Genomic DNA, 26,518 nt, shown 5'->3' with positions numbered 1-26,518 from the left:
TGCGTTTTATTTCACTTTGGGCAGGGAGAGGAAGAATTGTCGCCAGTGTGTCTTACCCAATGCCTTCAGCTGCCTCCGGTGGCCTCCTTCCTTTTTTTGGGGGAATTTTTTGTCAGATCTCAATGTTCCTGTGATCGCCTTTTGATAGTTGTGCTCTTAAACACTCAATCTCAGCTGCACTAGCACACGTTTCAAGCTCAGTCTAGTTTGTATCTGTGTTGTACTGGCTGTAAGTTGCATGTCTGTGATGAAACCTTCACTGTGGAAAGCATGTGTCTGCAACAAGGTAGGACACAAATACTTTAGTATGGTGTTGCATTCCTCTGCTAAACACTGGCCTGAAGGGAATGTTTACTTCTCTGCAATAAAACTCTCATATACCCTGTCATTAGATTATAAATGATTGTAATCCTTCCCTGCACACCAATAATCTTCTGCTCAGTTTCCTGGCCAGCACATCGGGATCAGGTTCTGTAGGCTTTTTTGAGGGTTGCTCAAGTATAACACAAAGCTTAGTTTGAAAAGGGGAATTCATCTATCACAGAGATGGGACAGGCTACACCATCGATTAAATACCAAAACCCAACCATCTAGATTGCGTTCCTGTTTTAAAGAGGTGATATATTTCTCAGCAGTGAATGGGAGCCTCTGCACTGCTGTTCAATATGAGCATAAGAATGTCTGGGGCAGGGGCTCAAGGTAATCTCCAAGGAAAGCACCAATAGTCCAGTGTATGACAGATCGAAAGAGAGTGCGTGAACGTAGCACAAAATGCCATCTACAGGGGCCCTGAATCACCAACGTGTGGTTTACAAACACTCGTACTTATGAACAAGAACCATATAGAGGTGTACTTTTAAAGATCTGACATATAAATGTTACTCTCAAACAAATATTTTATATTGCTCTGCACTGTGTTCCAACTTGAGTACAAGCTGACCTATGAACGGACTCCAGAGTGGAACCCATTCGCAGACCAGGGATTTGTTTCAGTGGTTGAATATTAACACTCATCTTCCCAAGGTGTGTTCAGTATTGTTCATTCTATATTCTCCCATCTCTACATCGTGGTGTCACTGACAGCAGAGAGGTGGGTCCCCATTTATCGCTCCTGCTCTCGGTGTGCAACTCCCTCGTCCCTCGATGGCATCGGCCACCTAGAGGGAGGTCAGATTCCCAGTGCCACCCCCATTCTATGCCAGGCAGACATGGCCCCAGCACAGTGTGTGTGCAGACGCTGGATCTGGCTTTTCGTAGCAACGTCCAACAGAACCATTCTGGTCTCTGAGAGATTTCTGGCAACTCCCGCGGGCAGACCTTGCCCTGCGTCTTACAGCAGCCCCATTTTCAGCTGAGGGCCGGTTCTAGATTCAGCAGGCTCCTGTTCTCGAACAGTCCTCCCACTGTGAGGGCCCTCAGCCATACCGTCTGCCAGTCTCTGCTCTGGTTCCCATGGATACTGACCTCCACAGCCAAATTTTGACCAAGCTGTGTGGGTGACTCAGGGTAACCTCCTGTAGCCCTCCCCAGTAAATAGTGGGTGTCTCCTCTAATAGGAGCAGGGAAGTGTCACATGGAGGGGGGGTGGGAGTGTATTGTTGGCTCCAGGCATGGCATGGTAGGGGGTTTGGGGGGCACAGTGATCCTGGGTTGCAGAGATTGATTGGAATGCCTTTTAAATGTGATACACAGATCATAGAATCTCAACAGCGTGGAAGCTGGCCATTTGGCCCATCACATCAACACCGACCGTCCAAAAACCATTCCACCCATACCCCATCCCTGTAACCCTGCATTTCCCATGGCCAACTCACCCTAACCTGTACATCCCTGGACACTATGGGTAATTTAGCGTGGCCAATCCACTCTAACCTGCACCTCCCTGGGCACTATGGGACACTTTAGCATGGCCAATCCACCCTAACCTGCACATCCCTGGGCACGATGGGTAATTTAACATGGCCAATCCACCCTAACCTGCACATCCCTGGGCACTATGGGACAATTTAGTATGGCCGATCCACCCTAACCTACACATCCCTGGGCACTATGGGTAATTTAGCATGGCTAATCCACCCTAACCTGCACTTCCCTGGGCACTATGGGACAATTTAGCATAGCCGATCCACCCTAACCTACACATCCCTGGGCACGATGGGTAATTTAGCATGGCCAGTCCACCCAATCCTGCACATCCCTGGGCACTATGGGACAATTTAGCATGGCCAATCCATCCTAACCTACACATCCCTGGACACTATGGGACAATTTAACATGGTTAATCCACCCTAACCTGCACATCCCTGGGCACTATGGGACAATTTAGCATGGCCAATCCATCCTAACCTACACATCCCTGGGCACTATGGGACAATTTAGCATGGCCAATCCACCCTAACCTGCACATCCCTGGACACTATGGGACAATTTAGCACGGCCAATGCATCCTAACCTGTACTTCCTTGGACTGTGGGAGGAAACCGAAGCACCTGGAGGGGCCCCACGCAGACACAGGGAGAATGTGCAAACCCCACAGAGACAGTAGCCAGAGTGTGAAATCAAACCCAGGTCCCTGGTGCTGTGAGACAGTAGTGCTAACCACTGAGCCACCGTGCCACCCAAGATATTGGAGCCCGGAGTGCCCCATGGGGAGCAGACTGCCCTGCCCTGCAACTCCTCCCCCCAGGAGCTTTTTGGCCATGTGTCCAAGGGAAGGATATACACATGATCACCTCCTGCTTTTAAGTCCACCTGCGCTTAATCTCAAAACAGAAGGCGTCTGCCCTCCGTGTCTAACTCTGAGCTGGAAAGTCAGAATGGTTCTCACTGAGCTGTGTTCTGCCTTGAAACAGGACATGGTATCGGACGCGAATGAGCATGTGAAGTCTGCTCTAGCTGCTGTTATTATGGGCTTGTCTCCGATGCTGGGGAAGGAGAACACCATCGAACATCTCCTGCCCCTCTTCCTCGCACAGCTGAAAGATGATGTGAGTGTCTCTCTGTGTGCCGAGAAGTTCCTATTGAACCTGTTCCCACTGCCTGTTAAGGCAGCATGTTCAAGATAAACAGCTCACTGTGTGAGTAACAAACTCTCTGTGCCCTCGCTGATTTGACACTTTGCTGCAATTTACTTTACCACCATTGCCTTCTTTCTCTCTTTCTCTCTCCACTGTCACTATATCTCTCTGCATTGTCACTGTCTCTCTCCCTCTCCCTCTCTCTCTCCCTCTCCCCCCACTGTCACTGTCTCCCTTTCTCTCACTCTCTCTGCATTTCACTGTCTCTCACTCCACTGTCACAGTCTCTCTCTCACTCCACTGTCATTCTCTCTCTCTCTCTCTCCATTGCCACTGTCTCTGTCTTTCTCTCTGTACTGTCACTGTCTCTCTATCTCTCTCTCTACTGTCACTGTCTCCCTTTCTCTTGATTTGGAGATGCCGGTGTTGGACTGGGGTGTACAAAGTTAAAAATCACACAACACCAGGTTATAGTCCAACAGGTTTAATTGGAAGCACACGAGCTTTCGGATCATCGCTCCTTCATCAGGTGATAGTGGAGGACACAATTCTAAGGCACAGAATTTATCGCAAAAATTTACTGTGTGATGTAACTGAAATTATACACTGAAAAATACCTTGATTGTCCGTTGAGTCTTTCATCTGTTTGAATACCATGATAGTTTCACTCCTTTCATGTGTAAATCACAAAACCTCAGATGAGAAGGAACGTGACGGACACCTGGAAGTACGCAGAGATGCCCTCACAAGAACGGGGTACGATGCTCAACTCATCGACCGCCAGTTCCAACGTGCCACAGCAAGGAACCGTAATGACCTCCTCAGGAGACAGACACGGGCTGCAACTGACAGGGTACCCTTCGTTGTTCAGTATTTCCCAGGAGCTGAAAAATTACACCATGATCTTCGTGACCTGCAACACATTATCAATGAGGATGAGCGCCTCTCCAAGACCTTCCCCACACCTCCACTGCTCGCCTTTAAATAACCGCCAAACCTGAAACAGATACGTTGTTCGTAGAAAGCTGCCCGGCTCTCAGGACAACTCCATACAACCCTGTCACAGTGGACGCTGCAAGGTGTGTCAGATTGTGGACATAGATACCACTATTACGTGTGGGAACACCTCCCACCCTGTACATGGCAGGTACTCATGTGACTCAGCCAACGTTGTCTATCTTATACGTTGCAGGCAAGGATGCCCGGAGGTATGGTACATTGGGGAAACCGAGCAAAGGCTACGACAACGGATGAATGGGCACCACACAACAATCAAAAGATAGGAGGGTTCCCTGCCAGTTGGGGAACACTTCAGTGGTCCAGGACATTCAGCCTCGGACCTTCGGGTGACCATCCTCCAAGGTGGACTTCGGGACAGGCAGCAGCGAAAAGTGGCTGAGCAGAGGCTGATAGCTAAGTTCGGTACCCATAGGGAGGGCCTGGGATCATGTCACATTACAGGTGACCACCATTGTGCTATACGCACACACACAGACAGAGACACACACACTCCCACACTCACAGAGGCATCCTCTCAGAGACTTAGACCACTCTACACTCACTCACACACATATACACTCTCTTATATACAGGAATAATGTGATCAAGGATAGTCAGCATGGTTTTGTGAAGGGCAGGTCGTGCCTCACAAACCTTATTGAATTCTTTGAGTAGGTGACCAAGGAAGTGGACAAGGGTAAAGCAGTAGATGTGGTGTATATGGATTTTAGCAAGGCGTTTGATAAGGTACCCCATGGCAGGCTAATGCAAAAACTATGGAGGTATGGCATTGAGGGTGCATTAGAGGTTTGGATTAGGCATTGGCTGGCTGGAAGGAGACAGAGGGTAGTAGTTGATGGTATAGGTTCATCTTGCGCAGTTACTAGCGGTGTTCCACAAGGATCTGTTTTGGGATCATTGCTGTTTGTCATTTTTATAAATGACCTGGAGGAGGGGCTTGAAGGCTGGGTGAGCAAGTTTGCGGATGACACGAAAGTCAGTGGAGTTGTGGACAGCGAAGAAGGATGTGGCAGGTTACAGCGGGATATAGATAAGTTGCAGAGCTGGGCAGTAAGGTGGCAAATGGAATTCAATGTAGCTAAGTGTGAAGTCATTCACTTTGGTAGGAGTAACAAGAAGATGGATTACTGGGCTAATGGTAGACTACTTGGTAGTGTGGATAAGCAGAGGGATCTTGGTGTCCATGTACACAGATCTTTGAAAGTTGCCACCCAGGTAAATAGTGCTGTGAAGAAGGCATATGGTGTACTGGGCTTTATTGGTAGAGGAATTGAGTTCCGGAGTCCTGAGGTCATGTTGCAGTTGTATAAGACTCTGGTGCGGCTTCATCTGGAGTATTGTGTGCAGTTTTGGTCGCCATACTATAGGAAGGATGTGGAGGCATTGGAACGAGTGCAGAGAAGGTTTACCAGGATGTTGCCTGGCATGGTAGGAAGATCGTATGAGGAAAGGCTGAGGCACTTGGGGCTTTTCTCATTGGAGAAAAGAAGGTTTAGGGGAGATTTGATAGAGGTGTACAAGATGATTAGGGGTTTAGATAGGGTTGACAGTGAGAACCTTTTTCCGCTAATGAAGTCAGCTGTTACTAGGGGACACAGCTTTAAATTAAGGGGTGGTAGGTATAGGACAAATGTTAGGGGTAGATTTTTTACTCAGCGGGTTGTGAGTTCATGGAATGCCCTGCCAGTAGCAGTGGTGGACTCTCCCTCTTTATGGTCATTTAAGCGGGCATTGGACAAGCATATGGAGGTTATTGGGCTAGTGTAGGTTAGGTAGGCTTCGGTCGGCGCAACATCGAGGGCCGAAGGGCCTGTACTGCGCTGTATTTTTCTATGTTCTATGTTCTCTCACAGACACTCACAACCCCCCACCCCAGACACGTGCACACATTCACACATGCACCCCTTCACAGACTTAAGACACTCTACACTCACTACACACACATATACATTCTCTCTCACACTCACAACCCACGACCCAGATAGACACACAGACACACACAAGACAGACAAAGACCCAAATGCACACATATATTTTGTGGGGTGAATTTGTACTTGCAGAGTTACATTGTACTTTGCTCAAAAACTGCATGAATTTATGTAAAACTCCGTTATCTCACTTTTTAGATTCGAATCAATCTAAACATCATGGTGTAGACAGAGAACACAGGGAGCTAACACCTTCAACATATCGTCTAGCTATCACCATTGTTAACAGCTAACCTGAGAATGCAACTTGTTAAAAAAAGGTTTTGTGATTTACACATGAAAGAAGTGAAACTATCACTGTATTCTAACAGATGAAAGGTTTAACAGACAATCAAAGTATTTTTCAATGTGTAATTTCAGGTACTTCACACTGTAAATTTGGCTATAAATTCTGTTTTAAACTTTTTCCCTTTCTCTCACTCTCTCTGCATTTCACTGTCTCTTACTCCACTGTCACGGTCTCTCTCTCTCTCCATGGTCACGATTTGGAGATGCTGGTGTTGGACTGGGGTGTACATAGTTAAAAATCACACAACACCAGGTTATAGTCCAACAGGTTTAATTGGAAGCACTAGCTTTCGGAGCGACACTCCTTTACCAGGTGATTGTGGAGGGCTCGATCGTAACACAGAATTTATAGCAAAATTTTGCAGTGTGATGTAACTGAAATTATACATTGAAAAATTGATTGTCTGTTAAGCCTTTCATCTGTTAGAATACAGTGATAGTTTCACTTCTTTCATGTGTAAATCACAAAACCCTTTTTTAAAAAAATTGCATTCTCAGGTTAGCTGTTAACGATGGTGATAGCTAGACAATATGTTGAAGGTGTTAGCTCCCTGTGTTCTCTGTCTACACCATGATGTTTAGATTGATTCTAATCTAAAAAGTGAGTTAACGGAGTTTTACATAAATTCATGCAGTTTTTGAGCAAAGTGCAATGTAACTCTGCAAGTACAAATTCACCACATAAAATGTGTGTGTGTGTGCGTGTGTAGTGAGTGCAGAGTGTCTTAAGTCTGTGAGGGGGTGTGTGTGGGAGTGTGTATGCCTATAAGGGTGTGTGTGGGTGTCTGTGTCACCTGATGAAGGAGTGTCGCTCCGAAAGCTAGTGCTTCCAATTAAACCTGTTAGACTATAACCTGGTGTTGTGTGATTTTTAACTCCATGGTCACTGTCTGCCTTTCTCTCGCTCTTTCTGCACTGCCACTGTCTCTCTCTCTCTCCATTATCACTGTCTCCCTTTCTCTTTCTCTGTCTGCACTGTCACTGTCTCTCTCTCTCTCTCTTTCTGTGCACTATCACTGTCACTCTTTCTTCACTGTCTTTCTTTCTCTCTCTCTCTCTCTCTGCACTGCCAGTGTCTCTCTTTCTCTCTGCACTCTGTCTATCTTGACCTCTCTCTCTCTGCTGTCTTACTCTCCACCTACCTGTTTTGGTCTACTGTATTTCCCTCTCTCTCTGCTCTCTTTTTCTCTTCGCGATCTCTGTCCATCTTTTTCTGTGCCCTCTCCCTATTTCTGTCTTTATTTTTCTCTGCTCTCTGTTTCTCCCTCTCACTATGTGCCGTCTCTCCCACTTCACACACTCCTGTCTCTGTGATGTGTCTTTCTGATTCTCTCTGGTTTTTTTTCCCTCTCTTTCTACTTCTTCTGTCTGCATGCCCTCTCTCCCTGTGCACGTATCTACCACTCCCTCTGTCTCTCTCTCTTGCCCTGCAGTGCCCAGAGGTCCGACTGAACATCATTTCCAATCTGGACTGTGTGAACGAGGTGATTGGCATCAGGCAGCTGTCACAGTCTCTGCTCCCTGCCATCGTTGAACTGGCAGAAGATGCCAAATGGCGGGTGAGATTGGCCATCATTGAGTACATGCCTCTGTTGGCAGGCCAACTAGTAAGTATATGGTTGGATTTGCTCATTAAGAAAGACAGAATTCTAATTTCTTTAGCATCTTTCACCACCTCAGGATGTCGCTCAGTGTTTCACATCCAATTAGATGACCTTCTGGAAGTTTGGTCTGTCTCGTCACAGGGCGGCCATTTTGCACACAGCAAGGTCCCACAAACAGCAAAATGTCCGGAAGCCGCCTCATCTGTTTCAGTGACCCTAGCTGAGGGATAGATATCAGCCCCAGAAACTGTGTTTTGAGTGTTGTTAGAGCTGCCTTCAGCCGGGCAAATGCCTAGTTCTTACCTTGTCGATAGTGGACAGGCTTGGCAGGATCAGAGGGTGAGTTGCTTGCTGCAGAATTCCCAGTCTCTGAGCTGCTGCTCTCGTCAGTCATAGTTCAGCCATGGCTGGGCCATTTCAGTTTCTGATCAATGATGACCACCAGCCGCTCCCCGCCCCCCCCCCACCCACACCACACACACACACACACACACACACACACACACACACACACACGAACCACCCAAGGATGTAAATATGGGAGATTCAGTGATGGTAATTCCATAAACATCCGGGAGAGATGGTTTGATTCAGTAGTATTGGTTGAATGGGACTCCTGTTCATGTGTAACAGGCTGGAGAAGGGGGGCTGAATGGCCTCCTGTTCCAGTGTAACTGGCTGGGGGAAGGAGCTGAATGGCCTGTTCCTCTGTAACAGGTCGAAAGAGGATGGATGAATGGCCTCCTATTCCTGTGTTACAGGGTCGAGGGGAGGGGGTTGAATGGCTGTCTTCTGTATCTGTGCAACAGTCTGGAGGAGGAGGCCGAATGGCCTGTTCCTGTGTAACAGGCTGGAGGAAGGGGGGCTGAATATCCTCCTGTTTCTGTGTAACAGGCTCAAGGAGGGTCTGAATGGCCTGTTTCTGTGGAACGGGCTATAGGAGGGGCTGACTGGCCTGTTTCTGTGTAACAGGCTGGAGGAGGAGGCTGAATGGCCTTCATCTGTTGCTCTGTATGCCGAAAGTATTGACAGCTGCATAAGGAGGAGGAGGATCTGTGCTTTGGTGCTGGGTCCGTTTGCCGTGAGAGAGTGGCTGGGTGCACAGGACGGTGAAAATACACAGCCGGTGCGATATTCAGTCTGTCTGCTGCAGGGACTGGGCACACATCTCCCCTTTAAAAATATCGTCTGTTTTCCTCCACAGGGTGTTGACTTCTTCAATGAGAAACTAAACTCACTCTGCATGGCTTGGCTGGTGGATCATGGTGAGGATAATGTTGCTTCAATGTAAACACTGATGTATGAGTATTGGACATTTTAATTCAGGAGGAGGGTGGGGGCAACCTTATGAGGGAGATTGTACCTTGGACAACTCTAGTCGTTGCATAATGTAGGAAATAGGAGCAGGAGGAGGCCATTCAGCCCCTCGAGAGTGCTCCGCTATTCTGCTAGAGCACAGTTTTTCTTATTCATTGACGGGATGTGGGCATCGCTGGCTGGGCTAGAATTTATCGTCCATCCTAATTGCTCCAACAGCAGTTAAGATGGGGGACACATTGGCTCAGTGGTTAGCACTACTGCCAGGGACCCAGGTCTGATTCCAGCCTCGGGCGACTGTCTGTACATTCTCCCCGTGTCTGCGTGGGTTTCCTCTGGGTGCTCCAGTTTCCTCCCACAGTCCAAAGATGTGCAGGTCAGGGTGGATTGGCCCATAGTGTTCAGGGATGTGTAGGTTAGGTGCATTAGTCAGGGGAAATGTAAAGTGGTAGAGGAATGGGTCTGGGTGGTATACTCTTCGCACGGTCGGTGTGGGACATGTTGGGCCACATGGCCTGTTTCTACACTGTAGGAATTCTATAAAGAGTCAGCTACATTGCTGATGCTGTCCCTCAACTCCATGTCACAGAATCGCAGCATTATTACAGTGCAGGAGGCTATTCAGTCCATGGGGTCTGTATCAACTTTTTGAGTATTCCAATTTACTTCCTTCTAACCATAATCCTGGAGATTGTTTCTGAGTAAACCATCCAATGTCCTCTTGAATTCCCTGGTTTAACTAGCTTCCACAACACTTCCAGGCTGAGCCTTCCTAACCAAAACGCTCACTGTGTGAACAATGGTGTTCTCACCCCACATTTGCTTCTTTCGGCAAAACCCTTTAAAACTATTCCATTCTCACCCTTCATCCATTCCGAGCAGGAATTTCTACCTGTCCATATTCCTCAGGATTTTCAAATTTCAGTCAGATCTCCCTCAGTGTTCTGTGCACTAAGGACACTTCTGCAAATGATTCAGTCCTTCCTCATACCACCCCCCACCTTTTCCTCCTCATCCCACCCCCCACCTTTTCCTCCTCATCCCACCCCCCACCTTTTCCTCCTCATACCAACCCCCACCTTTTCCTCCTCATACCAACCCCCACCTTTTCCTCCTCATACCACCCCCCACCTTTTCCTCCGCATGCTCACTCTGAACAACTTCTCTTTCCAATCCTCCCACTTGCTCCAAACCAAAGCATGGGCCCCAGCTATGCCTGCCTCTTCGTTGGATATGTGGAACAGTCCATCTTCCGCAGCTACACTGGCACCACCCCCCACCTTTTCCTCCGCATAAACATTTACTGCATCCGCTGCACCCGATGTGGCCTCCTCTATATTGGGGAGTCAGGCCGCCTACTTGTGGAACGTTTCAGAGAACACCTCTGGGACACCCGCACCAACCAACCCAACTGCCCCGTGGCTGAACACTTTAACTCCCCCTCCCACTCCACCAAGAACATGCAGGTCCTTGGCCTCCTCCATCGCCAGACCATGGCAACACGACGTCTGGAGGAAGAGCGCCTCATCTTCCGCCTAGGAACTCTCCAACCATAAGGGACGAATGCAGATTTCTCCAGTTTTCTCATTTCCCCTCCCCCCCACCTTTTCTCAGTCCCAACCCTCAGACTCAGCACTGCCTTCTTGATCTGCAATCTTCTTCCCGACCTCTCTGCCCCACCCCCTCTCCGGCCTATCACCCTCACCTTAACCTCTTTCCACCTATCGTATTCCCAACGCCCCTCCCCCAAGTCCCTCCTCCCTACCTTTTATCTTAGCCTGCTTGGCACACCCTCCTCATTCCTGAAGAAGGGCTTATGCCCGAAACGTCGATTCTCCTGCTCCTTGGATGCTGCCTGACCTGCTGCGCTTTTCCAGCAACACATTTTTAAGTTCCTCATCACGGCCCACTTTTCCTACCCTCTCATCATAATCCTTAATGCCCTGACTGATCCAAAATCTACCGATCTCAGCTTTAAAAATGTACAAGGATCCTGCCCCCACAACTCTCGGTGGTAAGGAGTTCCCTCCTCGCCTCAGTCTTAAATTGACACTCCTTTATTCTGAGTCCTGGACTCTCTCATGAGGGGAAATGCCCTCTCAGTATTCACCCTGTTAAGAATCCGATATTTTTCAAGGTACCTAGAAATCCGCAAGTCTGTCTCGAACATATTCAATGGCTTCAAGCTTCCATAGGCCTCTAGAGGATTCGAGAATTCCAAAACCTCACCATCCAGAATTTACATTTGTTCCCTTGTGGGTGTTGCTGGCTGGGCCCAGCATTCATTTTCCCTCCTTAGTTGCCCGTTCAGAAGGTGGTGGTGAGCTGCCTTCTTGAACCGCTGCAGCTTATGTGAAGAAACTCTCAACTCTACTGCACCCTTAATATGAGACTGTGTCCTCTGGTTCTGCCCCCCCCATCCCCCTCTCACCAAAGCCAATGAGAAACATCCTTCCCACATCCAGCCTCTCAAGGCCCGTACAATACACTGAGCTCACCTTTCATTTATCGAATAGTGACGGAATACTGACCTGGTTTACTCAATCTTTCCTCAGGGGACAATTCCAGAGGTCAGTTCTGGTGAAAGGTGGTCATTTTCCAGTGTGAGTTCCAAACATGATCCCTGAAACCGTAATTCAATCCAGTTTCCGCAGCCCTCTTACCGACCCCCCACCCCCCCCAAGAACCATCTTCTTAGAACTTTACACATTTTTTTCCTCTCATCAGATAATTTTTTTTTCGATTCCATTCCCCACAGTGCGGAAACAGGCCCTTGGGCCCGACAAGTCCACACCGAGCCTCTGAAGAGTAACCCATCCAGACCCATTCCCCTAAATTTACCCCTGACTAATGCTTAAAAATGTGTTGCTGGAAAAGCACAGCAGGTCAGGCAGCATCAAAGGAGCAGGAGAATCGACGTTTCGGGCATAAGCCCTTCTTCAGCCCTGACCTAATGCACTATGGGCAATTTAACGTGGCCAGTTCACCTGACCTGCACAACTTTGGACTGTGGGAGGAAACCGGAGCACCTGGAGGAAACCTACGCAGACATGGGGAGACTGTGCAAACTCCACACAGACAGTTGCCTGAGATGGGAATTGAACCTGGGTCCCTGGCATTGTGAGGCAGCAGTGCTAACCACTGAGCTACTGTGCCGCCCCAATGATCCAATTCCTTGAAGGTCTCAGTGGAAGCTGCCCATCCCCACACTCTCAGGCAGCTTATTTCTAGCTCCTAACCATCTGCTACACTGATATTTTTCAAGTGGGTTTTTGCTTCTTCTGCCACTTAGTTGGCATGAGTGTGTGCCCGCTGGTTCTCTATTCTTCTGCCAATGGGAGATGTTTCTCACGTGCGTTTGAACACCTTGATCGAACCTCCTTCCAGATGTTTCAGCCCTAGTTCCTCCAGTCTGTCCAGGTAGCTGAAGTCCCTTCGACCTGGAACGAGATCCTTTAGAAGATCCTTTATCCGAAATGCTCGGGACCAGCTGTGTTTCGGAATTTCTGGGATTTCAAAATGTGACAGTTTAATGGTGAAATGTTTTAAAATCTTACCAGAGGAGCAGTCTTCTAAGTAAGAACGTGCTTGGACCCCCCCCACCGTTGCGTCTGAGTGACACACATCGAGGTGGGTGTTGACTTGGGTTAACTGTTTGCTCGCTAAAAAGCCTTGTGAGTGAGAAAAAAACTTCACAAAAAGAACTTTGGATTTTGGAGCTTTTTGGTTTTTTTTGGATGTTCGGATGAAGGATCTTCTACCTGTATAATGAATCATAGGAGCAGGCACATTGTGTGTTTGTGTGAGTGTGTGTGTATCCATATGTGCGTGCGTGTGAGAACATGGGTCAGTCTTAGGTGAAGTAAATAAGTAAGTAATTGCATATCAACACTGTTTCTAAGTGGAGTAAATATTGAAACCACTCCGAACAGTATCACTTTCTCAGACATGACTCCATGCCTCTATGTTACATCTAGACAGACATTCCAATTGGATGCCTATTTGGTTGGAAGTGGTGAGCAGAGATGTGGGGAAAGGGCTGGAGATTGGGACTAGGTAAATGAATTGGTGCGGATATGATGGGCCCAATGGCCTCCACCTGCAGTGTCACAATTCTGAGATACTAAACATAAACACAGACCCTGAGAGCTGGGCCGAATGGTCTGAACCTGTGCTGAACTCCCAAATCAGTGGTGATTACTGGAATATTGCCTAATCTAGTGCCAGATGGGAACATTACTGCTGAAAGCAGAGGCAACACTGTTGAAGTCTTCCTTCTCGTACTCATCAGGACAGATGCAAGAAAACCAAATTTCAGAGAGGGTAATAATTTGTGCAGCATGTGAGCCAGAGTGCTGATTGGTTGAGACTTGCTATGGGGAACGCCCCAGTCACGTTTCGACCAATTAAGAGTCCATTTGCTATTTTTGACTGAACAGAGAAGCTTTTGGATACCCGTTTCCCTGGTGCGTTCCCCCGCAGTAACACTCCAACGAATCAGAGTCAAGTCACTCGCCAAACAGTTCCTCATGCAGCATGAATTAACCAGCAATCCCTCCAAAATTCGGTTTTCCTGCATCTATCCTGATCGGTGCCAGACAAAAAGCCCTTGTTCCTTTTTTTCTGCAGTAAGACTGAATTTTCTAAAGGGCTTAAAGCCTGAAGCTGTGTTGACGAGAGAGTATCGTGCGGGGCCAGTAGATACGGTTCTTGGTCGGTCATGGTCTTTCTGGCCTAGAACTTGTGATGTTTTCCTTCTCTCTCCTCTGCCCCCACTCCTGTCAGTCTATGCGATTCGTGAAGCAGCCACCAACAATCTGAGGAAGCTCACCCAGAAGTTCGGCAAGGTCTGGGCTCAGAACACTATCCTCCCCAAGGTGCTGGCTATGTCATCCAACCCCAACTACCTCCACCGGATGACCACACTCTTCTGCGTCAATGTAAGTCTCTCACCGTCCGCTGGACTGCCCCCACAACCCCTCCCTACATCCGCGTTCTTCCCGAGACCCCCCCCACAGCATGGCGACCTTCACTGCAAAGGAGTCAGGTCACTCCAGCTCCTTTTCCAATCCGTCAAGTCTGGTCCAGCACACATCACCCTTCCCCGACTGCTGCTTGAGTAGAGAGTGACGAGCCACTTTCTTGAACTTCTGTAGTTTATCTGGGCCACGTTTGGGCAGAGAGAGAAGAAAGGGAGGTCTGTAGGATGCAGGAGAGTGTACAAGCTATTCACATTCCTGATGAAGGGCTTATGTTTGACACTCCTGCTCCTTGGATGCTGCCTGACCGGCCGTGCTTTTCCAGCATCACAGGGTTTGGGCAGAGTTCCTGAAAGATTCTTCCCTTTTCCAGAGGGTTCAACAAACGTGGAGGCCACCCTGGTTGAGGATGCAACCTTTCTTCCCCAAAGGGCACTCAGATGAGGTTTTCCAACAATCGATGGTAGTTTCCTGGTCACCGGTGCCGAAACCAAGTTCCCAATCCAGATTGTTTCTCCCCCTTCATGTTTATAGCTAATGGCCATCCTTAATTGTTCAGAGGCCAGATGTAGGTAAGGAGAGCTGATTCCATCCTCTGAAGGGTTTTAATGACCCGGACGGGGTGCATGGTTACTATTTGAACAGCAGCTCCAACAGCACTCCCAAAGTTTGACGCCATCCACTTGATTAATACTCCATCCAGCACCTTCAATATTCACTCCCTACACCACTCAGTATAACAGCAGTGTGTACCATCTACGAGATGCACTGCAGGAACTCACCAAAGACCCTCAGGCAGCACCTTCCAAATCCACGGCCACTTCCATCTAGAAGGACAAGGGGCAGCAGATACATGGGAACACCACCCCCTGAGAGTTCCCTTCCAAGCCCCTCATCATTGGATGCATATTGCCATTTCTTTGGTGCAGCGAAGTTAAAACCTGGAACACTGTTCCTCGCAGCCCACTGTGGGTGTACCTACACTCTAATGACTGCAGCCATTTGAGAAGGTGTTTCATCATTATCTTCTCAAGGGCACTTAGAGATAGATAACAAATTCTGGCCCAGTGAGTGATGTCCACATCCAGTGAACAAACTCAAAGGAGGGTGATCTACCTGATAGCATCCACTAGAAGGGACCATGGTCCAATGAGTTTCACGTTATCTCTGTCTCCACCCGCCCCACCCCGTCTCTCTCTCCCTCTCCCTCTCCCCCTCCCTCTCTCTCTCTCTGTCTGTTTCCATGTTTCTCCCTCTCTTATTTTTCTCCCACTTTCTTGTCTCTCTGTGTCTTCCTCTTCTACCTCTCTGTCTCTTGCCCTTGTCCCTCCCCCCCCCACCACACACACACACACACACACACTCACACTCTCTGTGTCTCTTTCTGTTTCTCTCTTCCTTCTGTCTCTTCTTGGAGTTAGAAGTCCATCGATTTGATTCTCTCAGACTCTGAGGCCAGTAATCTAGTCTGACATTCCAGTGTGAGAAAACCTTAGAGTATCTGAAAAAGCTTCACTGAGCTTTGAGTTGTGGTTCCCATTGTACCTTTGAGAACACAGCAATCGCCGATTTATGCACAGCAAGATTCCACAAGCAGCAATACAACAACGGCCTGGATCATTTTCTTCCTCTGAGTGATGTCAGTTAAGGAATTGATCTTGATTCCAGGGAGAACAGCCCTTTCCCCCATCTAATCAGTCACCCACGGCTCTCCCAAGTAGGAGGGCTGTGGGATCTGTAATGTCTGCCTGCGTTTGTTCCTAACCTCAGAGGTGCTGTCTTTCAGGAGACCCATTAAACCCACAGGCTCACTCACTGAAGAGAACCCTGAGGCTTCCAGTGGGGAGGAGAGATTCAAGGGAGCACTGGCTGTGGCAGGAGTGGGTCACCTGGTTGCTCTGTCCACTTTGCTGTTTGTGGGATCTTGCTGTGTGACAGAGGCAATGAACAGCGAGGCAGATGTTTCTCACGGGGTGGGCGGTGATGCAGGACAAACGAGCACAGGTTTTTTTTTTGGTTTAAACATCCACTTGGTGCCCGCCTCTAATTCTAACTCCCACCCCCACCTCCACCTCCCTGCCTCATCTCCAGGCTCTGTATGAAGTCTGCGGGAAGGACATCACCACCAAGATAATGCTGCCCACCGTCCTGCGGATGGGGAGTGATGCTGTGGCCAATGTGCGTTTCAATGTAGCCAAGACACTACAGAAGATCGGGTCCACCCTGGATTACAGGCAAGTGGAGCTGTCTTAATACATGTCAGGTCAAATGTCCTCACCCACCCAGGTTTAGTACGATGATCTGTTCCCTTCCTGGCAGTGTTTGGAAACTGGGGAAGCTTATCCAAATAGCGCATTCACTTTTCTTTCACATCTTCACTTTGCAGTTAGTTAGTTGCAGGCATTCATTGCCTGTGTAAAACCGTAGAGTCTCTTTATCAGCGTGACCAGGTCATCAATACAGATCGTCGGCCCCTACAGGCCCTTAGTGAACCAAATGGGTTTCTACAACCATTGACCAGACCTGACCATCCCAGACCAGGCACCCCCAGCTTCCAGCTTGATTCCCCTCCTGATCTAACAACATTTTCCACCCAATTCCTCCGACCTCTCCTAAGAACCTAACTAGCATCCTCGACCGTCGCCCACCTAGCAACGTAGACCATTACCCCTGCTCACCTGGCACATTGCCCCCTCACCCACCATTAGGTACATCGAATGGACTGTTGATCCAGAATTATTCCTGATTTATTCTGTTTAATATCTATATCCATATATTTAAAAGTCTGACCTCTAATCTGAAACTTCCTTTTAGTTTTATCTATTGCACAGTATTCAAATGTCTTAGAAACTTTCCATGAAAATATTGCCAACATACATCGTAAATATGCCTGCCAGTCTGCCTGTCTCTCGCTGTAATACCAGTCAGATATTTCTGGCTCTGCGATACACTGAATGCAGCACACTTTCAACAAGAAGGAGCTAGGTGAGAGGTACCAAACCCTCACTGTGTATGTCAGCATACTTGTTCATGTCCCAGCTTCCCATCTAAATCACTTGCTTCTCTGAAAGTTGTTGAAACTGCAGGACTACAGCTTTTACCTCGATTCACTTACATTCCCAAGAGTGCTAAAAGAATGAAGAAGGTTTTTAAGACTGTTTTTCCTACAATAGTGGTAACCACTTTTGATCATCTTGATCACAGAAGTTCTCTTTAAGACCTGAAAGTACAAGTCTGGATTTTGCCTTATATATGTCCCATCAGGAAACACTCTGTCGATACACCTCTACAGCAACTTTCCTATCATCCAACTTGGATTCTTTCCAGCTATCCAGTTTTATTGGCTTGCCTTCCTCCATGAAATTACCTTTTTCTTTGTTTGTAGCTACCAAAGCTGGAGAGAGGTGTACGGGGAAGGGGGAGCTGTGCCTCAGTCAGGAGGTAGGGCAACTGTACTCAAACTGAGGTGGGCGTGGCCACTGCCCTCCAGCTAGGAGGACTGGAGGGCAAGACTGCGATACTCGATGGGAGGTCACTTTGCTGGGGTCAGGGTCACTGCTGTGGGGTCAGGTCACAGCTGCAGGGTCACGGTCACCACTGTGGGGTCAGGGTCACTGCTGAGGAGTCAGGGTCACCATTGAGAGGTCAGGGTCATGGCTGTGGGGTCAGGGTCACCACTGTGGGGTCAAGGCCATCACTGTGGAGTTAGGGTCACGGCTGGGTGGCAGGGTCATGGCTGTGGGGTTAGGGTCACCGCTGTGGGATCAGTGTTACCACTGTGGGGCTAGTGTTATGGCTGTGGGGTCAGGGTCACTGCTGAGGTAGCAGGTCACAGCTGTGGGGTCAGGCTCACTGCTGAGGGGTCAGGGTCACCGTTGAGAGATCAGGGTCACGGCTGGGATGGCAGGGTCATGGCTGTGGGGTCAAGGCCACTGCTATGGGGTCAGGGTCACGGCTGGGGTGGCAGGGTCATGGCTGTGGGGTCAGGGTCACCGCTGTGGGGTCAGTGTTATGGCTGTGGGGTCAGGGTCACTGCTGAGGTAGCAGGTCACAGCTGTGGGGTCAGGGTCACCGCTGAGGGGTCAGGGTCACCGCTGAGGGATCAGGCTCACGGCTGTGGGGTCAGGGTCACGGCTGAGGTGGCAGGTCACAGCTGTGGGGTCAGGGTCACTGCTGTGGGGTCAGGGTCACTGCTGTGGGGTCAAGGTCACTGCTGAAGGGTCAGACTCACAGCTGTGGGGTCAGGGTCACTGCTGTGGGGTCAGGGTCACTGCTGAAGGGTCAGACTCACAGCTGTGGGGTCAGGGTCACAGCTGTGGGGTCAGGGTCACTGCTGAAGGGTCAGGGTCACAGCTGTGGGGTCAGGGTCACGGCTGAGGTGGCAGGTCACAGCTGTGGGGTCAGGGTCACTGCTGAAGGGTCAGAGTCACGGCTGTGGGGTCAGGGTCACCACTCTGGGTTTCAGGGTCACTGCTGAGGGGTCAGGGTCACGGTTGTGGGTCCCCTGTTCAGGTCAGACTGTAGTGCTCAGATTGAGTGATCGGAGGACGGTAGGATAATAGATTGTGGATCAGGTGATATACCCTAATTTGCTTCCCCCGTCCTGGTTGAAATGTTAGGAAATCTGGTGGGAATGGACAAGTTGACCAAAGGGTCTGTTTCCATACTGTACATCTCTGTGACTCTATGACATGCTGTAAAATTACTTCTAACCTGACCCAGACTCTACCCCTCTCTTTGTCCTTCTCTCTTATATCATGTATCTGGATTCGACTTTCATTCTGATAGCTTTAAACAACGCTGCCCAGCTCAGCTGATTTAGTTGGAGGCTTCTGCCTTAGGTGCTGTGAGAGAGTGGAGCTAATTGTATTCCCTTCCCAAATCTGGGAATGGTTGCTCATCCCTGAAGGAATTTTTGGATTTCTCCCTAAAGACAATGGTACGTGTAGAACTGTAGCTCCAAAAGAGTTGCAGTCAAACGTTTGCATGGACTGCCAATACCAGGGCAGGTGCTCATTTACATCTTGGTTCATATTTTACAAGCCATCTCACCTGTCACATGTTTTCTTTCACATAATAACTAAAGAGACCTTTCCTTGCCACGTTCATTGCCATAATGTTCATATTTTGACACATATCCCCAAATTCATCATTATCCATTTGCCCCACAATGTCTGTTATGAATTTAGCCAGTACACCCCTCCAGCAGATGCTGGAGATCAGAGTTGAAGAGTGTGGTGCTGGATTAGTGTTGCTGGAAAATCACAGCAGGTCAGGCAGCATCCGAGGAGCAGGAGAATCAATGTTTCGTGTATAACCACTTCAGCTCCTCATGAAGAGCTTATGTTGATTCTCCTGGTCCTTGGATGCTGCCTGATCTGCTATGATGAAGGGCTTTTGCCTGAAATGTCGATTTACCTGCGCCTCAGATGCTGCCTGACCTGCTGTGCTTTTCCAGCACCACACACTCGACTCTGATCTCCAGAATCAGCAGTCCTCACTCCCTCCATAAAGTTGGCAAATCTACTATTGCTGGCAGGGCATTCCATGCTCTTACTACTGTGTAAGAACTTACCTCTGACATTGGTCCTGTATCTATCACCCCTCAATTTAAAGCTACATCCCCTCGTGTCAGCCATCACCATCCAAGGAAAAGGGCTCTCACTGTCCACCCGATCTAACCCTCTGATCATCCTGTATGTTTCTATTAAGTCACCTCTTAACCTTTGTCTCTTGAATGAAAACAGCCTCAAGTCCCTCAGATTTTCTTCAAGATCATGCCTCCATACCGGGCAACATCTTGGTAAATCTCCTCTGCCCCCTTTCCAAATCTTCCACATCCTTCCTGTAATGCAGTGACCAGAACAGTAGGCAGTACTCCAAGTGCAACTGCACGAGAGTTTGAACGAGATTAAACGGAGACACAATCTCAGACAATCTCGACAGCATGGAAGCAGGCCCTTTAGTCCATCATGTTTACACTGCCCCTCCGAAGACCACCCAACCCAGACTCTGTCCCTGTAACCCTGTACCTCCTGTGGCTAAACTGCAAAACTTACACATCCCTGGGCACTATGGACAATTTATCATGGCCAGTCCACCCTAACCTACACATCCCTGGGCACTATGGGACAATTTAGCATGGCCAATCCACCCTAACCTACACATCCCTGGACACTATGGGACAATTTAGCATGGCCAATCCACCCTAACCTACACATCCCTGGGCACTATGGGACAATTTAGCATGGCCAATCCACCCTCACCTGCACATCCCTGGGCATCATGGGTAATTTAGTATGGCCAATCCATCCTAACCTACACGTCCCTGGACACTGAGACAATTTAGCATGGCCAATCCACCCTAACCTGCACATCCCTGGACATTATGGGACAATTTAGCATGGCCAATCCACCCTAACCTACACATCCCTGGGCACTATGGGACAATTTAGCATGGCCAATCCACCCTCACCTGCACATCCCTGGGCATCATGGGTAATTTAGTATGGCCAATCCATCCTAACCTACACGTCCCTGGACACTGAGACAATTTAGCATGGCCAATCCACCCTAACCTGCACATCCCTGGACATTATGGGACAATTTAGCATGACCAATCCACCCTAACCTACACATCCCTGGGCACTATGGTACAATTTCCCATGGCCAATCCACCCTAACCTGCACATCCCTGGGCACTATGGGACAATTTAGCATGGCCAATCCACCCTAACCTGCATATCCCTGGGCACTATGGGTAACTTAGCATGCCCAATCCACCCTAACCTGCATATCCCTGGGGACCATGGGAAAATTTAGCATGGCCAATGCACCCTCACCTGCACACCCGTGGGCACTATGCGTAATTTAGTATGCCCACTCCATACTAACCTACACATCCCCGGACACTATGGGACAACTTCCCATGGCCAATCCACCCTCACCTGCACATCCCTAGGCACAATAGGTAATTTAGCATGGCCTAATCCGCCCTAACCAACACGTCCTTCGCCACTATGGGACAATTTAGCATGGCCAATCCACCCTAACCTACACATTCCTGGGCACTATGGCTAATATAGCATGGCCAATCCACCCTAACCTACACGTCCCTGGACACTATGGGACAATTTAGCATGGCCAATCCACCCTAACCTACACGTCCCTGGGCACTATGGGACAATTTAGCATGGCCAATCCACCCTAACCTACACGTCCCTGGGCACTATGGGGCAATTTAGCATGTCCAATCCACCCTAACCTGCACATCCCTGGGCACTGTGGGACAATTTAGCATGGCCAATCCACCCCAATCTGCATATCCCTGGGCACTATGGGTAATTTAGTGTGGTCAATCCAACTCAACCTAGTGGGAAACCAGAGCATTCGGAGGAAACCCATGCAGACGTTGGGGGGCGGTGGGGTGGGGGTGGGGGTGGGGTTGGGGGGGGGTGGTGTTGATATGCAAACTCCACGTAGACAGTGGAGGGTGGAATCGGGTGTGTCTTCTGTGAGATTCTCTGGAAGATCTCATGGCTACTATAAGAAAGAAAAGTGGTGGGGGAGGGAGTTCTACCCAGTGTCCTGGCACCAATATATAGGTCGCTCGACCAACATCACTGTAAGATCAGATGATCTTGGTCATTATAACACTGTTTGTGGCAGCAGGTTACCAGAAGATTGGCCACCGTGTTTTCCTCTTCATTGTAACAATGACCACATTTCAGGGCAAAGTCCTTCATTCAGTCAATAGGCTTTCAGAGATTGGAATAAAGTGATAGAGAATTGTAAACAATCTTGAGTTTGACGTTCACCCTGGGCATATTAGGAAGCATTGGCCCTGTAAGAGAGAGGGAGCGCTGTGACAGTCGGGAAGGATGCTGTGTAACTGTTTCTCTTCCTGTTCCCTTCCCTCTCTTTTCTTCTGTGCCTTCAGCCCGTTGCATAACGAAGTGAAGCCAGTGCTTGATAAACTGAGCAAGGATCAAGACATCGATGTGAAATACTTCGCCCAGGAAGCATTAATCGGTGAGGGGCCTGGTTTAAAGGGAGGGTGGTGGTGGGGGTGGTTTGGGGAAGATTGAAATTGGCCCCGAGGTCCTCCTCCTCCCTGCCTCCCAGTTCCTTGGTGGGTGGGGGGGAGGTTCCGGGTGTATTGTCCTGAGGAGAGAGGGGGCCCTGGCTTGCAGTCAGGCTGAAACGCTGCCAACATTGCCCACTCTTGAAGCCAACGCCTGATGCTAAGCCATTGGGTTGCGGGTCCAGGCCAGGCAATGGTGTTACTGTCTTCAGCATGAGCAGGTTTACACTACCCCCCCTCGACCCCAACTCATCCCCCTCACCCACCACCCTGCAGAGGAATCTATCACATCAACTACAGAAGAAGCAAGGGGGGAGTAGAGTGAGAAGCTGTAAGGGAATATTGAAACCTGATAGAGGGATCTTCATAGGTTGAAAGAGGGTTGAGGGCAAGACCATGTTTCCCTTCTGTGGTGGGTGGGGGGGTGGGGAGCAGGTGAGATCTAGCGACCCATCAAAGGAAAACAGTCAATAATAGATCTAATTGGAAATTCAGGAGAAATTTCCTTTCCTCAGAAAGCGGGGAGAAGGTGGAACTGGGTCCCTGAGGGAGTGGTCAAGGTGAATCATATTGATCTGTTAGAAGGGGGAAGATAGACAAATACATGAGGGAGTAAAGAATACAATGAAATGGCAGAAAAGGGAGGTGACAGGATCCTGGTAAGTGCTGTCAAAATCGACTGTTAGAGTTGGATGGAAGTTGTCTGTGGAGAATAAATCCAGGCGGTGACTTGATGGGCTAAATTATCTGCATGCCTGCTGACCCCTGACCTATCAATAATCCTTTCCCCTCTCCAGTGCTGTGCCTGAATTAATGCGGGATCGATCCACAGTCATTGCCTTCACAATTTCCGTACCGGGGCAGAGTGGCTTCTCCTCTACACTAACGAACACACCCTGGGCAGGCAGGAAGGAAGGAAAGAATACTCAAAGAGATTCGCCTCTTAGCCAGAGGCCGTAAGTGGTCAGTTTATCATCTCGCCGCAACTACTGCCTTGTCCACCATTGTTACCTCTCGTTTCCCTCCCCTTCCCTTGCTCCACTGTCCAGTTTCCTTTTAAACCTGCAGTTTACAACGTTACAGTTCAAATGTTGGTCATTTTCTGTTGCTGTTCCAGCTGAATGAATTGTTGTAAAATAAAGATGGTTCAAGAGTTTACTTCAACAATGCACCCCTGCATGACCAGGCTGATCTGTTTTTAATCAGGCAACACTTCACAAGGCAATGTCTACTCAATGACAACAGAAAGAAAGGCGCGCCGCACTGTCGGAGGGTCAGTGCTGAGGGAGTGCCGCACTGTCGGAGGGTCAGTGCTGAGGGAGTGGGCACTGTCGGAGGGTCAGTGCTGAGGGAGTGCCTCACTGTCGGAGGGTCAGTGCTGAGGGAGTGCCGCACTGTCGGAGGGTCAGTGCTGAGGGAGTGGGCACTGTCGGAGGGTCAGTGCTGAGGGAGTGCCGCACTGTCAGAGGGTCAGTGCTGAGGGAGTGCCGCACTGTCGGAGGGTCAGTGCTGAGGGAGTGCCGCACTGTCGGAGGGTCAGTGCTGAGGGAGTGCCGCACTGTCGGAGGGTCAGTGCTGAGGGAGTGCCGCACTGTCGGAGGGTCAGTGCTGAGGGAGTGGGCACTGTCGGAGGGTCAGTGCTGAGGGAGTGCCGCACTGTCGGAGGGTCAGTGCTGAGGGAGTGCCGCACTGTCAGAGGGTCAGTGCTGAGGGAGTGCCGCACTGTCGGAGGGTCAGTGCTGAGGGAGTGGGCACTGTCGGAGGGTCAGTGCTGAGGGAGTGCCGCACTGTCGGAGGGTCAGTGCTGAGGGAGTGGGCACTGTCGGAGGGTCAGTGCTGAGGGAGTGCCGCACTGTCGGAGGGTCAGTGCTGAGGGAGTGCCGCACTGTCAGAGGGTCAGTGCTGAGGGAGTGCCGCACTGTCGGAGGGTCAGTGCTGAGGGAGTGCCGCACTGTCAGAGGGTCAGTGCTGAGGGAGTGCCGCACTGTCGGAGGGTCAGTGCTGAGGGAGTGCCGCACTGTCGGAGGGTCAGTGCTGAGGGAGTGGGCACTGTCGGAGGGTCAGTGCTGAGGGAGTGCCGCACTGTCGGAGGGTCAGTGCTGAGGGAGTGCCGCACTGTCAGAGGGTCAGTGCTGAGGGAGTGCCGCACTGTCGGAGGGTCAGTGCTGAGGGAGTGGGCACTGTCGGAGGGTCAGTGCTGAGGGAGTGCCGCACTGTCGGAGGGTCAGTGCTGAGGGAGTGCCGCACTGTCAGAGGGTCAGTGCTGAGGGAGTGCCGCACTGTCGGAGGGTCAGTGCTGAGGGAGTGCCGCACTGTCAGAGGGTCAGTGCTGAGGGAGTGCCGCACTGTCGGAGGGTCAGTGCTGAGGGAGTGGGCACTGTCGGAGGGTCAGTGCTGAGGGAGTGCCGCACTGTCGGAGGGTCAGTGCTGAGGGAGTGCCGCACTGTCAGAGGGTCAGTGCTGAGGGAGTGCCGCACTGTCGGAGGGTCAGTGCTGAGGGAGTGCCGCACTGTCAGAGGGTCAGTGCTGAGGGAGTGCCGCACTGTCGGAGGGTCAGTGCTGAGGGAGTGCCGCACTGTCGGAGGGTCAGTGCTGAGGGAGTGGGCACTGTCGGAGGGTCAGTGCTGAGGGAGTGCCGCACTGTCGGAGGGTCAGTGCTGAGGGAGTGCCGCACTGTCAGAGGGTCAGTGCTGAGGGAGTGCCGCACTGTCGGAGGGTCAGTGCTGAGGGAGTGGGCACTGTCGGAGGGTCAGTGCTGAGGGAGTGCCGCACTGTCGGAGGGTCAGTGCTGAGGGAGTGGGCACTGTCGGAGGGTCAGTGCTGAGGGAGTGCCGCACTGTCGGAGGGTCAGTGCTGAGGGAGTGCCGCACTGTCAGAGGGTCAGTGCTGAGGGAGTGCCGCACTGTCGGAGGGTCAGTGCTGAGGGAGTGGGCACTGTCGGAGGGTCAGTGCTGAGGGAGTGCCGCACTGTCAGAGGGTCAGAGGGTCAGTGCTGAGGGAGTGCCGCACTGTCGGAGGGTCAGTGCTGAGGGAGTGCCGCACTGTCGGAGGGTCAGTGCTGAGGGAGTGGGCACTGTCGGAGGGTCAGTGCTGAGGGAGTGCTGCAGTGTCGGAGGGTCAGTGCTGAGGGAGTGGGCACTGTCAGAGGGTCAGTGCTGAGGGAGTGCCGCACTGTCGGAGGGTCAGTGCTGAGGGAGTGCCGCACTGTCAGAGGGTCAGTGCTGAGGGAGTGCCGCACTGTCGGAGGGTCAGTGCTGAGGGAGTGGGCACTGTCGGAGGGTCAGTGCTGAGGGAGTGCCGCACTGTCGGAGGGTCAGTGCTGAGGGAGTGCCGCACTGTCGGAGGGTCAGTGCTGAGGGAGTGCCGCACTGTCGGAGGGTCAGTGCTGAGGGAGTGGGCACTGTCGGAGGGTCAGTGCTGAGGGAGTGCTGCAGTGTCGGAGGGTCAGTGCTGAGGGAGTGGGCACTGTCAGAGGGTCAGTGCTGAGGGAGTGCCGCACTGTCGGAGGGTCAGTGCTGAGGGTGTGCAGCACTGTCGAAGGGTCAGTGCTGAGGGAGTGCCACACAGTCGGAGGGTCAGTGCTAAGGGAGCGCTGCACTGTGAGAGGTTCAGTGCTGAGGGAGTGCAGCAGTGTCGGAGGGTCAGTGCTAAGGGAGCACCGTACTCTCGGATGGTCAGTGCTGAGGGAGTGCCGCACTGTCGGAGGGTCGTTGCTGAGTGAGCGCCGCACTGTCGGAGGGTCAGTGCTGAGGGAGCACCACACTGTCGGAGGGTCAGTGCTGAGGGAGCACCGCACTGTCGAAGGATCAGTGCTGAGGGAGTGCCGCACTGTCGGAGGGTCAGTGCTGAGGGAGTGCCGCACTGTCGGAGGGTAAGTGCTGAGGGAGCGCCGCACTGCCGGAGGGTCAGTGCTGAGGGAGCCAGCACTGTCGAAGGGTCAGTGCTGAGAGAGTGCTGCACTGTTGGAGGGTCTGTGCTGAGTGAATGCCACACTGTCGGAGGGTCAGTGCTGAGTGAGCGCCGCACTGTCGGAGGGTCAGTGCTGAGGGAGCACCACACTGTCGGAGGGTCAGTGCTGAGGGAGCACCGCACTGTCGAAGGATCAGTGCTGAGGGAGTGCCGCACTGTCGGAGGGTCAGTGCTGAGGGAGTGCCGCACTGTCGGAGGGTAAGTGCTGAGGGAGCGCCGCACTGCCGGAGGGTCAGTGCTGAGGGAGCCAGCA

At 50.7% G+C, this 26,518-nt stretch overlaps 1 protein-coding gene across 2 annotated transcripts in view; it reads left to right on the top strand.

The window, feature by feature from the left end:
• LOC140458862 (serine/threonine-protein phosphatase 2A 65 kDa regulatory subunit A beta isoform-like) overlaps positions 1–23,450 on the top strand; it is a 48,214-nt gene extending 24,764 nt beyond the window's left edge. Inside the window, exons 9-15 of one of the 2 annotated variants that reach the window (XM_072553559.1) lie at positions 2,853–2,987; positions 7,747–7,920; positions 9,122–9,182; positions 14,020–14,174; positions 16,305–16,447; positions 22,153–22,244; positions 23,094–23,450. In XM_072553559.1, the coding sequence (XP_072409660.1) occupies positions 2,853–2,987; positions 7,747–7,920; positions 9,122–9,182; positions 14,020–14,174; positions 16,305–16,447; positions 22,153–22,244; positions 23,094–23,110 (777 nt within the window). In that variant the 3' untranslated portion in view covers positions 23,111–23,450. The remainder of the gene's footprint in view (positions 1–2,852; positions 2,988–7,746; positions 7,921–9,121; positions 9,183–14,019; positions 14,175–16,304; positions 16,448–22,152; positions 22,245–23,093) is intronic. The other variant, XM_072553560.1, reaches the window with a different exon arrangement.
• The last annotated feature ends 3,068 nt before the right edge of the window (positions 23,451–26,518 follow it).

This window comes from Chiloscyllium punctatum, chromosome 34 (assembly GCF_047496795.1).
Source record: "Chiloscyllium punctatum isolate Juve2018m chromosome 34, sChiPun1.3, whole genome shotgun sequence".
NCBI classification, from domain to species: domain Eukaryota; kingdom Metazoa; phylum Chordata; class Chondrichthyes; order Orectolobiformes; family Hemiscylliidae; genus Chiloscyllium; species Chiloscyllium punctatum.
Note: the sequence above shows the minus strand (reverse complement) of the source record. Positions and strands in the feature narration are given on the sequence as shown.